At 31.7% G+C, this 14,072-nt stretch overlaps 4 protein-coding genes across 8 annotated transcripts; 3 read left to right on the forward strand and 1 right to left on the reverse strand.

Moving 5' to 3' along the window:
• The first annotated feature begins 920 nt into the window (after window positions 1-920).
• Window positions 921-3,577, forward strand: TAF1B (TATA box-binding protein-associated factor RNA polymerase I subunit B). Its single transcript, XM_070651598.1, has 4 exons — window positions 921-1,093; window positions 1,156-1,320; window positions 1,373-1,475; window positions 1,534-3,577. The coding sequence occupies exons 1-4, from the start codon at window positions 952-954 to the stop codon at window positions 3,575-3,577; spliced, it is 2,454 nt and encodes an 817-aa protein (XP_070507699.1). The 5' UTR covers window positions 921-951.
• Window positions 3,578-3,964: 387 nt separating this feature from the next.
• Window positions 3,965-7,853, reverse strand: Grp170 (Grp170 co-chaperone). Of its 2 annotated transcripts, XM_070651613.1 has the most exons (4): window positions 7,639-7,853; window positions 7,442-7,559; window positions 5,819-7,376; window positions 3,965-5,656 (listed from the first exon to the last, which is right to left on the reverse strand). In XM_070651613.1, exons 2-4 carry the CDS (start codon window positions 7,556-7,558, stop codon window positions 4,506-4,508), a joined length of 2,826 nt encoding a protein of 941 aa, XP_070507714.1. In that variant the 5' UTR covers window position 7,559; window positions 7,639-7,853; the 3' UTR covers window positions 3,965-4,505. The 2 variants fall into 2 exon arrangements, with proteins under 2 accessions (XP_070507714.1, XP_070507713.1); XM_070651612.1 differs by having other exon boundaries at window positions 7,442-7,853.
• A 125-nt stretch (window positions 7,854-7,978) lies between these two features.
• Art4 (arginine methyltransferase 4) lies at window positions 7,979-11,983 on the forward strand. 4 transcript variants are annotated; one of them, XM_070651630.1, is made up of 9 exons: window positions 7,979-8,307; window positions 8,501-9,084; window positions 9,161-9,497; window positions 9,559-9,691; window positions 9,942-10,031; window positions 10,093-10,196; window positions 10,263-10,359; window positions 10,429-10,524; window positions 11,056-11,196. In XM_070651630.1, the coding sequence occupies exons 1-9, from the start codon at window positions 8,172-8,174 to the stop codon at window positions 11,057-11,059; spliced, it is 1,581 nt and encodes a 526-aa protein (XP_070507731.1). In that variant the 5' UTR covers window positions 7,979-8,171; the 3' UTR covers window positions 11,060-11,196. The 4 variants fall into 4 exon arrangements, with proteins under 4 accessions (XP_070507731.1, XP_070507732.1, XP_070507730.1 ...); XM_070651631.1 differs by having other exon boundaries at window positions 10,429-10,537; window positions 11,056-11,195; XM_070651629.1 differs by having other exon boundaries at window positions 7,980-8,307; window positions 10,263-10,343; window positions 11,056-11,983.
• Window positions 11,984-12,185: 202 nt separating this feature from the next.
• LOC139099234 (esterase CG5412) lies at window positions 12,186-13,103 on the forward strand. The gene is made up of 2 exons (XM_070651644.1): window positions 12,186-12,609; window positions 12,668-13,103. Exons 1-2 carry the CDS (start codon window positions 12,213-12,215, stop codon window positions 13,015-13,017), a joined length of 747 nt encoding a protein of 248 aa, XP_070507745.1. The 5' UTR covers window positions 12,186-12,212; the 3' UTR covers window positions 13,018-13,103.
• The last annotated feature ends 969 nt before the right edge of the window (window positions 13,104-14,072 follow it).

The following is a 14,072-nucleotide window of genomic DNA, read 5'->3' on the forward strand; positions in this document are numbered from 1 at the left end:
CCACTTCTAATTGCCCACATCAAACGCAGTTGATCTCATAAAATTACTTTTAAAAGTACTTAGTCTATAAACATGTGAAATTTCTTCATGGTGGCTGTATAATTTTTTTGTGAAAGGAATAATGATAATTAAGACTCAATCATGTGAAAGGGATCAAAGCGATAGTAAAAAGTCATATTTTTTATGACTGGCCAAAAATAAAAAATATTAAATTCAATTGATCCAACTGCTGTTCTGGTTATTAAAAATGTAATTGCTAGTTCCGCAAAAAATTTCATCTTCTTCTTACATGACTCGACTAAAATTCAGTTCCAAAACAATTTCTATTTCAAGCAATAAAAAAAAGTGAAATGATTTATAAAAAAAATAATAAATAATTTAATGGAGAATGTATAACATGTGTATCAACTAGAGTCATGAACGGCCACTTGATCATCAAATTTATTAAATTTTCTTCTTTCGTCAATAGAAATTCAATCCGATATTATCCCCACATACACCTGTGGCTTTATTCAATAGCATTACTTGCACGAATAGTGGTAATAATTATTGATTAAAGTTAATCAAATAGAATGAAAGCAATAACACGAGATGCTTATTATGAAAACAAAGAGAGCTTTTATGTATTTAATTTAAAGTGATATCAAAAGTATTTTTGGCACACATGAATATATTGTGAAAACAGACATTAATTATAGAGTGTTTATTAAACAAAATAATTTAGACTCTTTGTTATATTCATAGAAAGTAATTGTGCTTATTATAATAGAGCTTTTATGTTCAGCAAGTCTTTATATTTCACAAAATTCATACCTCGTGCATCTTTATGATTTTAACGGAAAATATTTAAACTGATGAAATTTGTCTAACGACTTTTTAAAATTTGAATCTCAATTTATTTACAAACTAAAACCCGGGAAAATCGTGTAATATTTTTAAAATAATTAAATTATGGACGCACCGTGCAAGAATTGTGGATTTAATAACTACGAACTAGTTGATGGACAGTACTACTGTACAGAATGTCATGAATTAGTTGAGAATATTGTGGAAAAAGAGATTGACGAGTATGAAAATGAAAATATTGTTTTTGGTGAGTTTTAACTTAATTAACACATGAGCATCGACTTTATTTTCATTATATATCCATTCTAGATATCAGAGGAGGTATAAAACAAAAAGACTCAAAAAAGGAAGAAGAAAAGAGACGAGCTGCAACAGAATCAAAATGCACAAGTTTTGAGGAATATAATTACATTTTACGAGGCTTAGTCGATGAAATTCTAATGATTGAGAAGATCCCTAACTTTAAGAAAACAGGTATATGTCCCTTACCTTAAATATGTCCTGTATTAATCCTGTCTTCTTTTAGTTTTGCAATTATGGATCACTTATTTAAAATACACTGAAGTAGCCTTCTTCGATCAAGATAATTTAGCACACTTACCAAAATTCCATGCCTACTATCGTCATCAGTAAGTCAATGCTAATGTCATCAATTCAAATTACTTAATTAATTTTTAATTCCTTTAGAGATGCTGTGATTTTGTACAATAAAAGACCATTCAAATATAAGAGAAAGTACAAGCCGAAACCAAAAGTTGAAATCAAAATTGAGGATGATACAGCAGAAGGAAGAAAAGTCAAGAGAAGAAGTTCCAGAAAGAGTTTGAAAAAGATCCAGAAAATGAACGATGAATCAGAGAGTAACATAAGCAGCAACACATCGACATTAACAAATATGACAATTGAGGATATTGAAGCAACAATGCTTGGACAGGAACTGAACATTGAGTTCTCAAATGTAGCGAAGCAGGCAAAACAAAGATATCAAGATTTTATGAAAAATAGAAACAGAAAGATCCTCACAAATGAAGATGGTGAGGTAGTTCCAACAATGAATCGATATCATGCATATAAAGATTATGTTCTAATTCTGAGTGGAAGGGTCCTGCTCTATATAATTTATTGTGCACTGAATATTTGTGGAAGTGATATCCAGTTGACTGATTTATTGAGATTTGCAAGAGAAGGAATTTTATCGTACTACAATTTTAAGAAGTTACTTCCCGAAAATTTAGAGGATGTTAAATTAAGTCTTACAAAATATCATAGTCTATGCTATAAAAGTCAAAAATCATTTCTATTTGATTTAAAAACTTTCCTCTTTCACTTTCCTGATATCAAAAAGTCATTAAAAATGCCAAAATTGATTGTTCTTGCTAAGAGATACATTGATGATTTATGCTTACCATCTGTAATATTTGATTATGTTGAGAAGTTAATGGAACTGCTACCTTCAAAATTGAACTATAATAGTTATATTCCTAACTTTGAGGCACGTGCAATAGCATACATCCTGTTCATTCTCAAACTCATTTTTGGAATTGATGGATTTCGTGAAAAGGAAATTTCTGATTCCGCACGGAAAATTAATCATAAATTGAAAAGTCTTGGAGTATCCGAAAAACTGTTCAATTTTGAAGCTTGGCGAGAATATATCGAGTATCGGGAAATAATTCTAACAAAGTACTATTATGCTTCAATCTTCAATTCCCAATACAAGCTAGATCAACCGTATGAAAATTATGCTTCTATGCTGCACAAAGTTCAACCTGTAACGTTCAATGTCTACAATCCAGATGAGAAGCTTAGCAAACATCACAAAACAGTTGTCCACAAGAAAGCAGTTACTAAGGAACTCGTCCAGAAATTGCTTAATTTACATGATGAAAAGCCATCAGCAAATTTAAACTTTGAGTCTTCCTTTACGCCACTTAAGGATGCATTTAAAGTCATATTAGAAAGTCCATTGGAAGCAACAATTAATACTAATTTAGTGACTGACTTTACTGATGACGTACTGGAATATTATTTTGATCCTGAGAAGCTTGAAAATCTTTTTGTAGAACACGAAGTTTTACTTGTGACCAAAAAAGTTACATTCCCAAAAAACTTTTGCTTGGAAAAGCCATTGTCAATGCCACTAAATTGCATCTCAATGTATGGTGATATGAAGTTGTCTCATGAAACTATAGATGAAAAGAAATGGATCAAGAATCTAATTAAGCAGGAAAATGAAAATTGTAAAATCAAGGAAGAGAAGAGACTCGCTTATCATGTCAAAGCAATGCCGTTACTGCTCCACAAACGCTTAAAATTGAGAAAATCAATTAAAAAGTTCAAAAAGAAAAATAACAGAATTAGCACTGACGATACGGATATCGAGTATGATGAAATTGCAGACACTGACGATGTTTTTTACAACAGCAGTGAACATGACGAGGAATTAACTTTTGTGTATCCAGACTTTAATTTATGGCATAGAAAAATGAGATTTGGTGAAAATTTAATTACAAAATTTAAAGAAGATGTCAAAAAATTACCAAAAACTATGGTATGGCTGCTTGACACTGCATCAAAAGTAATCCATCTAGACAGAGAAACAATTTATTTCCACCTAATAACACTTGAAAATGAATTTACAGATTATTATAAACCATTAGAATTAACTGATAATGAATTAATAGTTAAAAATATTAATGAAAAGAGAAAGGGTTTGCATAACTGGATGTAAGTGATGCTGCTGTTAAGTTATGAAATATTGTGAAACAATAAATTTGAAATTATGCAAAATTTATTTTTTAACGACTTTTTAAAAATCAGAAATTTCCAGGAAAGATGCAAATTATCCGTTATTTTTCAAAAACTTCCAAGAAAGATTATCCGTTATTTTCCAAGAAAGAAGCAAAATTTCCGCTATTTTCGATAAAGTTCCAAGAAAGATGCAAAAGTTTAAATTCTAGAAATTCGTTATTTTTTGAAATTTTCTAATTTTTACGAAACTCACTTTTTTTGAACTTTCAAAAGTCGTTACATTTTTCGTTTTTAATTCAGCTCATCAGCATCTGAAAATTGATCAAATCAACAAAAAAAACGTTTAATAAATAACAAAACTATCCAATAATTTCTAAATTTTATAGTATTTTTCTTTTTATTGGGAAAATACAAAATAAGAAATGCAATTGATTGAATCAGCCCAATTACAATTATTTTCACGTGTCCTTAATTTCTTTTTGTTTTCTTGATCTAACTAAACACTATAACAATTCAAATTTTATTCATTTTTTTCCTATAATAACTTCATGCACACACCATAAGTTCTTTATAATTTTTTTACTCTAAATATTGTGCAGTGTGGTTGTTATGAAAATTTGAGAGATTTTATCTTTAGAAATAAATAAATTACAAATAATTAAAGAGTTTGGAATTGTTGGAGTAGAACTCAAATCATTTTAAAAATGACCACTTTTCAAATATGAAAAAAATAATAATAAAAATGGAAATAAGGAATGAAGAATGAGGCCAAAGTACGGGGGGGCACTAATCTTGTGGGTGTTTTTTGGTCATTACTTAAACATCTCATCTTATCATTATCATCATTAAAATAATTCACAAATCACATGCGACGAAATTACACCAAAAATTAACTCATTATAATTAGTTTACAGTTCTGTATGCTCTTCTTTGTCGTCTTCTGTCTCTGTTGGTTCAACTTTAACTTCTTCAGTCTGTTCCTGTTTCTCTTCATCCTTTTGTTCCGATGGAATTGGCTCATCAATTTGTGCTGGTTCTTCTTCCTTAATTTCATTTTCTTCTACTTTTGGCTCTTCTTGTGGCACTTCCTGTTGAGTCTCTTCTTGCTCAGCTGTATTACTGCTTGTTGTCTCATTCTTAATTTTCTTTTCTTTTGGCTTCTCTTTTGGACGCCATCTCTTGATCTTATTGACGAGATATTTCACTTCACGATCCAAAAATGCCATTTTATCAGTCAAATGCTTAACAGTAAGTCTAATTGGTTCATTCTTGGGCATCTTATTTTGAGCTGATACTTCCTTATCACGCCAATCAATTACTTCTTGAATTCCTTTAGCTAAATCTTCAATTTCCTTTTCAGTAAAGACATCCTTCTTTTCTGGATCTTGTGTAACATTTTTTGCTGTTGCCAAAAATCCTTGAGCACCTTCAATCATGCCTTTTAATGCTTTAATAGCATCTGGACGTTCTCTATGCTCCCAATGTCTAGCGTAAATTTCATTTGTCTTCTTTGTCAATGTTTCAAGCTTCTCTTCGAAAACTTCAACCTTTGCATCAACTCCATCTTCATAAATCCAGTCACTAATCTCACTGCACATTGCTTTAATCTCTTCTAGTTCTTTCTGTGTTGCACATGAAATGTATTCTTCCTCTTCAAATCGTTGTTGTGCCTCAATTACATGAGTTTCTAATGAATTTACAGCATTTTCACGTCTCAACTTTTCTTGTTCAAGTTTGTAAATCACATCCATTCTTTTCAATGATTCCTCAAACTGCTCATCATTTAATGTCTTCATTACTAACTCTTCTGTCTTGGCAGTAATTTGTTCCTTGATAATAACAACCTTTGGCTTTTCAGTTGTTGTAGTCTCATTCTTTGGTGCTGATTCGTTTGTTGTTTCATTTACTGGTGGTGCTTCTGTTGCTTCATTGGACTCTTGTGGTTTTTCAGTGGCTGCTTCTTCTGGCTCTGTTTCGTTCTTTGGAGCATCAGCTTTTCCTTCTTCCTTATCACCACCGAAGAGTTTGCTAATTGTTGATCCTAATTTACTGAATGTTCCTATAAAATAAATTTAGTTTAACGGTCAAAACTTTTATTAAATTTTAACGGTTAATTTGATTTCAAAAACATTTGTACGGTTTTGTTACATTGATTTTTTTTAAACCGTTGTTTTCAAATCTAAGAAAGCCGTTGTTTCTCACATAATAAAAATTAACTTACCTTCTTCTTTATCGTCAGCACTGTCAGCATTCTTTTCCAACAATAATTCAACATTAACAAGTCCAAATATTCCAGAATCATCAAGGGCAAAGTGTGCCTTAATTCCTTTAGCTTCAACACCTTCCTTGACCTTTTCTTCGAATAATTGACCGACATTTGTCAATTGGATTTTGCTGATATTTAATGAACCAATATTTGCGATTTCATTAGCACCTAAATAGTCTAAGTCGGCATAATTAACATTAAAATCAAAGTTTTGCTTATGTTTGTTGAATGTAATGACCTTCTTTTGTGGATAAGTATTCATTGCTCCAAACAAAGTTCTGACAACTGACTTTTTGTTGCCACTTTCACGCTCAAAAGCGACATGAATTGGGAACAAAACTGCATCCTTAACAATAAACTTCTTGACTTTGAATCCGGTAGCAAGATCAGCAGCACGATATACGGCTCCCATTGTTGCAGCTTCATCAGCATTCAAGTTCTTTGCCAATTCCATATTAATCTTACTCTTGAGAATTTCTTGAACCTTTGGTGTACGGGAATTTCCACCAAACAAGATGAATTGACTGACAACATCAATAGTTAATCCAGCAGCATCAAGTGCTTTTTGGACAGGTGCAGCAGCACGGTCAAACAAATCAGCACAAAGTTCTTCGTACTTTTCACGAGTAACCTTAAACTTGAAATCTTGTTCATCTAAAAGACCTTCAATTTGAGCATAGTGATCGACATTAGCACTAAGAATGTTCTTAACTCTTCCAGCTTCTTTCAATAATTTAGCCATAGCTCTTGGATTCTCGAATACATTCTTTGGAGTCTTTTTCATGTCATTAAAAGCATTTCCCAAATAGTCACGAAGTCTAAGTTGCATTTCTAATCCACCAAGTGTACGATCATATCCAACACCAACAACTTGAACAACTGGTAATGTTTCGCGCAATACTTTATCCTTGACAAGTTGATAGCTAATAACTGTTGCTGTTGTCTTACTGGCTCCCATATCGTAGAAAATAACATATTGAGCAGTTTCGTTTAAGCTCTTTTGTTGGAAAATTCCATAATTAAGTGCGACAGCTGTATAGTCATTAATTAATTGTAATACTTTGATGTTTGCTAATTTAGCAGCAGATAATAAGGCTGTTCGCTCAGCTTGACCGAAAAATCCTGGAACAGTTAGAACACATTCTTGAATTGCTTGTTCTGTAGCGTCTTGTGCAAATTCCTGAGCTCTTTGAAGAAGCTGTGCAACAAGTTCTTCAACTGTATAAGTCTCATCGCCATCCTTAAAAGTAACTGCATTTCTCACTGGATCTGGTTGAATATCATAATATGGGAATCGCTTTTTGTACAATTGAACAATTGGACTGTCAACAGTTTTTCCAAGGAGATCAATGATATATCCATAACTACTTGCTGGAAAACGTGCAGCTAAAGTAATTGCTTCGTCTCCAATAAATCGTGTCTTTTCTCTAAAGGCAATTACAGACGGAGTTTTTCTTTTTGATTCCTTATTTAATGCTATTTCCATTGGTTTACCAGGAGAAACAATTCCGACCTAAATAATAAGAGATAACAATAATAGATTAATTAAGTACACGTACACCTTCATTAATTATTCACCTTCATCCATTCACTACCAATATCTATGCTCATTACAGCAGCGCCATGAACATTCTGAATGAGAATTGTTGCTAATATTAAGCTAATTACAGCTATCAGTCCGACTGACGTCCTCATCCTATCAAATTTTATTAATTTTATTCAAAAACTTTCTAAACAAGAATGCGCTAATATGTATGTCTAGAAATATCTGTTACTTCTGACGTGGATATTTTCCTTATTCAATCTCTTAACTTGTTATGTCTTTATATCGCTATGTACAATGAGAATCTTGTTGACTGTATGATGGCTAAGAAGTTAATGAATCCGCCAACAACAGTAGGCTACTAGATTTCTGTCTAAAAACCACGTAATTTAATAGTATTAATATTTTCTTGAAACACCGATCAAAATATGGAGAAAAAGAGATGAAACAGCTACTGATTAGAGAGTGATGGCAATACTTAATTCTTGCATACCCCTAAAATGCGATAACGGTCAAAAATAATTTAAATTTTTAGCATAATTCAGGGTTCTGTAAATCAATAACCCTAAAAATTACCCCGAAGTCAACTCTGCCTAGAAATGTTTTCGGGAAAAAATTGAATATTATTAAATTCAGTAATTTTGAATAAAAACCACCATTATTAAAAACAGAAAAAGAATTAATAGTGATTTATTAGCCGCTTAGATTTATTTCCCGATATCCAAGTTAATCCATAGCTCGAGACGTGCATCATTTAACACAAAAATGCTTTCGAAGAAACTTTCGACAAATTTTACTAAAATTATTTCATTAAATAGCCTAGGAGAGCGGACTTTTCATCATGGGATGAGTGTTTTGTGTTGTTATGATCCTGAAGGAGTCATTTTAAAGTTTATAAAAGGTAAGTTTAGTGAGTTATAATCATCCAGACATATTACAACAACAATATACTAAAAAAATCATCTTTTCGTCTCTTTGTTTGGCTTGTTTGTTGGACCGGGAATTTTTTTTTTCTTGTCTCGCATACATTATGCCGCTCATGAGCTTCCTCTTTATCTCAATTAATTTAATTATTCTTTTTTGTTAATTTGCAGATAATGATAGAAGTATATCAAATAGTAATGCGAATGATGATAGCGCCGAAATTGAACTGGAAGTTTTAGTGACAAAGAAAACGACTCTGAAAAGGCAAAAGGATCTTTATGTTATAACCGCAACAGATGATATAGTGTTTCTCAAATTAGCAACGAAGGAGGAAGATAGACAGCTTGATGAAATCCTTAAAAAAGTGCAAGATGTTAACGACTCAGTATTTATTATGCGAACAGAAGACTCGTCGGCAAATCAGTACTTTCAATTCTATGGTTATCTCAGTCAACAGCAAAATATGATGCAAGACTTTGTGCGTACAAGCACTTATCAGAAAGCAATACACGGAAACTTTAATGACTTTAATGGTAAAATTGTCCTGGATGTTGGTGCTGGAAGTGGAATTCTCTCATTCTTTGCTTCACAAGCTGGTGCGGCAAAAGTTTATGCTGTTGAAGCCAGTAATATGGCACAATATGCACAACAATTAGTGGCAGCTAATAATTTAGGTGACCGTATCACAGTTATTGCGGGAAAAATTGAGGAAATTGATCTTCCTGAAAAAGTTGATATCATTATATCAGAACCGGTAATTATAAAATACTTTTCTATTGCTTGACATCTGTTATCATTATCTAATCAATACACATTTATATTGATCGCAGATGGGTTACATGCTTTACAACGAACGTATGTTAGAAACTTATCTACATGCAAAGAAATGGCTTAAACCGAATGGTAAAATGTTCCCTTCACGTGGCGACCTTCATGTTGCTCCATTCTGCGACGAAGCTTTATATATTGAGCAGTATAACAAAGCCAACTTTTGGTATCAAACAAGCTTCCATAGTGTCGATTTGAGCTCGCTTAGAGAAGCAGCTATGAAGGAATACTTCCGTCAGCCTATTGTCGATACATTCGATATTCGCATTTGTCAAGCTAAATCAATTCGTCATGTTGTCGATTTTCTACAGGCTGATGAAGAGGATTTACATAAAATTGGTAATGCCTATCTTTATTTCATTGTCTATAACAATGATGTTCATAATCTTTTGTTTTCCAGAAATTCCACTCGAATTTCACATGTACGAGACCGGCACATGTCATGGATTAGCTTTCTGGTTTGATGTTGAATTCTGCGGCAGTACGCAAAGCGTTTGGCTTTCAACTTCTCCCACCGAACCCTTAACTCACTGGTATGTATAGTATCGTTTGCTTTTATGTATATTTTGATAGGTTAACAGCTGTTGTATCAAGCTTATTAATAGTTAGTTAAGAATAATCAGATAGTAGTTTGCAATTAACGGTTTTTGGGTTTCATTGAAATATACTTGTATCGTTAGAGACTAACAAATCTTTGTACTAAAGTCGTGTTAAGATAACGACTCTGGATTTTTTAGTATCAATATGTACCTTGCTGATGATAAACTTTTCTTTTATTTCCAGGTATCAAGTGCGCTGTTTGTTACAAAATCCTATTTTCGTTAAGCAAGGACAACTTTTGACAGGCAGAGTTCTCCTTATTGCCAATAAAAGGTAAGTTGAAGCTTCCAATAACAATTTCATCTTGCTAATATTGTTAATTTGATAATTTTAGACAAAGCTACGACGTCACAATTGAACTTACATTAGAAGGAACGAGCATCTCATCTTACAACACATTAGATCTTAAAAATCCTTACTTCCGATATACTGGAGCAGGTATGGAATTTTAGCGTTTAGTGTTGCCATAATAGAGACCAAATTACCGATTATTTGTGATTTCAGCACAAGCCCCTCCAGGCAACAACACTCAAAGCCCATCAGAACTTTATTGGAATCAATTAGATAATCAGGGATCCAGAACAGGTGAGAATGATTTCGGGTAATGCTCCCAATTATCAAATGATCAATTTTAATACTGTTTTGAAATCCTTTTTATGTCTAAATTTAGCTGTCAATCTTCTAAACGGCATCACCGTAAACGGACTTGGCGAGGTTCAACTCGATACACAGACAATAATGAATCAGCAAAATCTCATGACAATCGGTAATTACAATTTGTAAGCAATTTTCAATATTTTTTGATCCTTAATTATTTTTTTGAAATTCATTATTGATTCATTTTATTTCGTCGTCATTGGCACTGACTTTGATTGGTATTTCCCATGAAAAGTCACTAAATAATTCTTTTTATGATAGGCATTTAACTAATTTATGTATAGTTATAGTCACTCAGTTATTAGACTTAATTAAACATAAAGCTATGTTACAATACTCAATTTCCTGGATTAATTCAGACTAGCTTTCAAACAATAAATTTGAATCAAAAATCTTCATGCGACGTTAATGAATTTAAAAAAAATAATTTTAACAATTTTTAACGACTTTCAAAAATTTAAAAAGTTCAATTCCTTTGTCAATTATGTTGTAATGTTCTTTTGATAATTTTTTTTTTTTGTTAATTAAATTATTTTTTGTGGATCCAAAACTCAATTCATTATAATTAAATAAATGTGTAATTTTTTGAGAATAAAAGTAGTGGACATGATTTAATTAAAAAAAGGTAAATTTATTGTAGGTAATCATCAAACTCAACAGTATCAACACATCCCAAATCCAAACATCCATACAGGTAGCATACCATCAACAGGAAGATCAAATTATGCAACAAACAATTTCGCACCAACAAACAATATAATTGTCGATAAGTCTGTTGAGGATACACGAATGATAATAGAACAATCAAATCGTATAATGGCTAAAAACGGCGTCGGAGTTGATGATAAAGTTGTAATTCCAGCAAACTCATATATTGATCAACCCATGCTTTCCGCTATGCAACAAATGTTTAATAATGGCTTGCACTCATCAACAACACCAGCTCAAAATGTTAAGACGATCTATCAACCACAGCAAATATATTTTAATTGAATAGACGATGCTTTATTGATTGATTAATTAAACACACGTCCATCACATAAGGAAAAACGTTTTTAAAACTCACTTTATTCTTCATTTTTTTAACTTTAATGAATAATATTCAACATTTCAAGAGATTTAGAAAGTTAAAATTTTCAAAAAAAACGAGGTAGAAATGATCATGTAAGATAAAAAAGTTAAACATTTGCTGCTATTATAATTTTCTCAGATTATTTTTTGCATTTCATATTACATTTTTTTTATTTGTCATAAGATGTAGAGATTTAGTCCTTAAAGAAAAAAAGTAATTTATTGTTTCCTCCCTACCTACTCAATACACCTCAAACACTATACATTGAACTTATACGTTTGTAAATTTAAGAAAAAAGAATTAAGTAAAAAAATAGTTGTTCCAATTTTCAATAATTACAAGAAATGACGACGCATGATTTTTATGCCAACTAAATAAAAACATATTTTTTTGCTGCTACTATAATCGTAAGTTGTGAAAAAAAGAGTAAAAATGAAATTTAATTAAAATATCCTCCAAAAAAAGAAGAAAATAAATTTCAATTGAAAAGGAGAAATTTTAAACGGTTATTTGAATTTTAAATTTGTTCCAGTGAATCTTTCCAATAATTTTCTTTCTGGAATTTCAACGGGTTTTTTAATATTTGAATTTTTATACCAGGAAATTTCCAAAGAATCCTTGATCATTTTGAATATTATTTTGACCGTTACAACAATTCACCCAAAAATCAGCACATTGTAAACCCAGCAACACAGTGTTTTTGTTGACAAATTAAATTAGTCAGCATGGGACAAAATAAATTAAAAATTCAGGACGCTGATAAGCTTAATATCCTCTGTCTGCACGGATATCGTCAAAACGGTGATGGCTTTAGATCCAAGACTGGTAGTTTTAGAAAGTTTGTGAAGAATTACGCGAATTTTACGTACATAACAGCTGATCATTTTGCAAAACCTTTGAATGAAGGTGACGAAATTGATGAAAATCAGAGGAGTTGGTGGTTTAATAAGGAAGATGGTAGCTTTAAAGGCACAAATGAAAATAGTGCGCCTGCTGTTGGATTTCAAGAAAGCCTGAAGCTTGTAGAGAAAGTATGGAATGAAGGAAACTTTCAAGGAATTTTGGGATTTTCGCAAGGAGCTTGTTTTGTGTCTTTAATTTGCAGTATGAGTGAGAGAAATTGTTAGTTCCTCTATAATTTTATTAAGAATTTAACAATAATAATAGTTTAATTTTTCAGTGACAGCAATTAAGCCAAGATTTGCGATGCTCGCGGCTGGATTTCGTTCTGGATCTTTAGTTCATCGAGGATGCTACGAAAACAAGATCACAATACCTTCCCTGCATGTTTATGGAATGAATGATGAAATTATACCAAATACCTACAGTGAAAAACTTCGAGATGCCTTTGAAGCTCCACAATTCATCACACATGAAGGAGGACATTATTTTCCAGCCACAGCAAATGAGAAACAGACATACATCAACTTCTTCCAAGATCAACTTCAAGCATATCTTGAAGACCGAGAAATGAAAGTCAATGGTGTAACTACACAAAATGAAGCTGAGGAAGAGGAAGTGGAAAGTTAAAAATCTCAATTTAATTTATTTTGATTCCTATTAGGTCAATTACAAATTTAATAAATGATTCTACTGGATCATGAAATTGGAAATAAGCTGAAGTTTATTGATGAAAATTCAAATTCTCAAGTGCTCTTCTCGATGTATGGAAATGCTTTCGGTTCCTCAAATTAAGGAAGTCAATTTTATTACAAAATCCAGATTTAACGGTCTCTGATATTTTAAATTTTTCCCAAATCTAGTACAAAGCATTAAAAATTTAGTAGATTAAAATCTAGTACAAAAAATTCAAATTATATTCGCCCTAGAATTTTATAACTGTTAAACTAATGAAAAGTAATCAATTCATTATTTATGCGATATTGATGAAAATAATGAATATTTACCGAATAGCATATGTCTATTAGCTCACAGAGGATTAATTTGTTTGTCTTTTAAAAGTAAAAATATCAATTAATCAACAAAACTGATAATTTTTTTTCACTTTTGACATAATGTAACACATTTATTTTGATGAATGGACACAAATATAGGAACATGTACACACACTTTATATTCATGTAATGATGATTTGATAAAACATTCCAATAACAAATGTGAATAGTTTTTGGATAAGAAAAAACTAAATAACCGAAACACCCGAGTTGGAATTGATCATCAATTAATGAAATTACAATAATTAAGTGACTACTCATCTTCATTAATTGCCTCTGAAAATCAGCTTACATTCCTTTATCGATTGAATAATCTAATCAAACGATTATCTAGTGATTACCGACTATTTGATGCTAATAATGTTGAATTGATTATTATATGCTGTAATTCCTAGTAAAAGGAATTAGGTGTATGTAAATATATGTAAGCAATTTATAGTTAATTATTGAAAATCTGGGAAATTTGGCAAACCTATTAATTCTACCCGAGGGATACCACATAGTCCTTAGGGCACAACTACATCTCAGTCACAAAGCCTATACATCAGGAAGATGTAAGCAAGCCCTAACGGCACCATACCGGCTGTTTTCAACACATCAAACTCAAGTGTGCTGCTCGGGTCATTGCAT

The sequence above is a fragment of the Chironomus tepperi genome, unplaced genomic scaffold (assembly GCF_022539635.2).
Source record: "Chironomus tepperi strain 1889 unplaced genomic scaffold, CSIRO-AGI_Ctep_v1 contig_465, whole genome shotgun sequence".
NCBI classification, from domain to species: Eukaryota; Metazoa; Arthropoda; class Insecta; order Diptera; family Chironomidae; genus Chironomus; species Chironomus tepperi.

Coding starts and splice junctions, on each gene's coding strand:
- TAF1B (XM_070651598.1), top strand. CDS start 952: ATGGACGCACCGTGCAAGAATTGTGGATTTAATAACTACGAACTAGTT. Junction 1,321..1,372: donor CCCTAACTTTAAGAAAACAG/GTATATGTCCCT, acceptor GTCTTCTTTTAG/TTTTGCAATTATGGATCACT. Junction 1,476..1,533: donor CATGCCTACTATCGTCATCA/GTAAGTCAATGC, acceptor TAATTCCTTTAG/AGATGCTGTGATTTTGTACA.
- Grp170 (XM_070651613.1), bottom strand. CDS start 7,558: ATGAGGACGTCAGTCGGACTGATAGCTGTAATTAGCTTAATATTAGCA. Junction 7,377..7,441: donor TTGGTAGTGAATGGATGAAG/GTGAATAATTAA, acceptor CTTATTATTTAG/GTCGGAATTGTTTCTCCTGG. Junction 5,657..5,818: donor TGCTGACGATAAAGAAGAAG/GTAAGTTAATTT, acceptor TTTATTTTATAG/GAACATTCAGTAAATTAGGA.
- Art4 (XM_070651629.1), top strand. CDS start 8,172: ATGCTTTCGAAGAAACTTTCGACAAATTTTACTAAAATTATTTCATTA. Junction 8,308..8,500: donor CATTTTAAAGTTTATAAAAG/GTAAGTTTAGTG, acceptor GTTAATTTGCAG/ATAATGATAGAAGTATATCA. Junction 10,032..10,092: donor CTCCTTATTGCCAATAAAAG/GTAAGTTGAAGC, acceptor TGATAATTTTAG/ACAAAGCTACGACGTCACAA.
- LOC139099234 (XM_070651644.1), top strand. CDS start 12,213: ATGGGACAAAATAAATTAAAAATTCAGGACGCTGATAAGCTTAATATC. Junction 12,610..12,667: donor CAGTATGAGTGAGAGAAATT/GTTAGTTCCTCT, acceptor TTAATTTTTCAG/TGACAGCAATTAAGCCAAGA.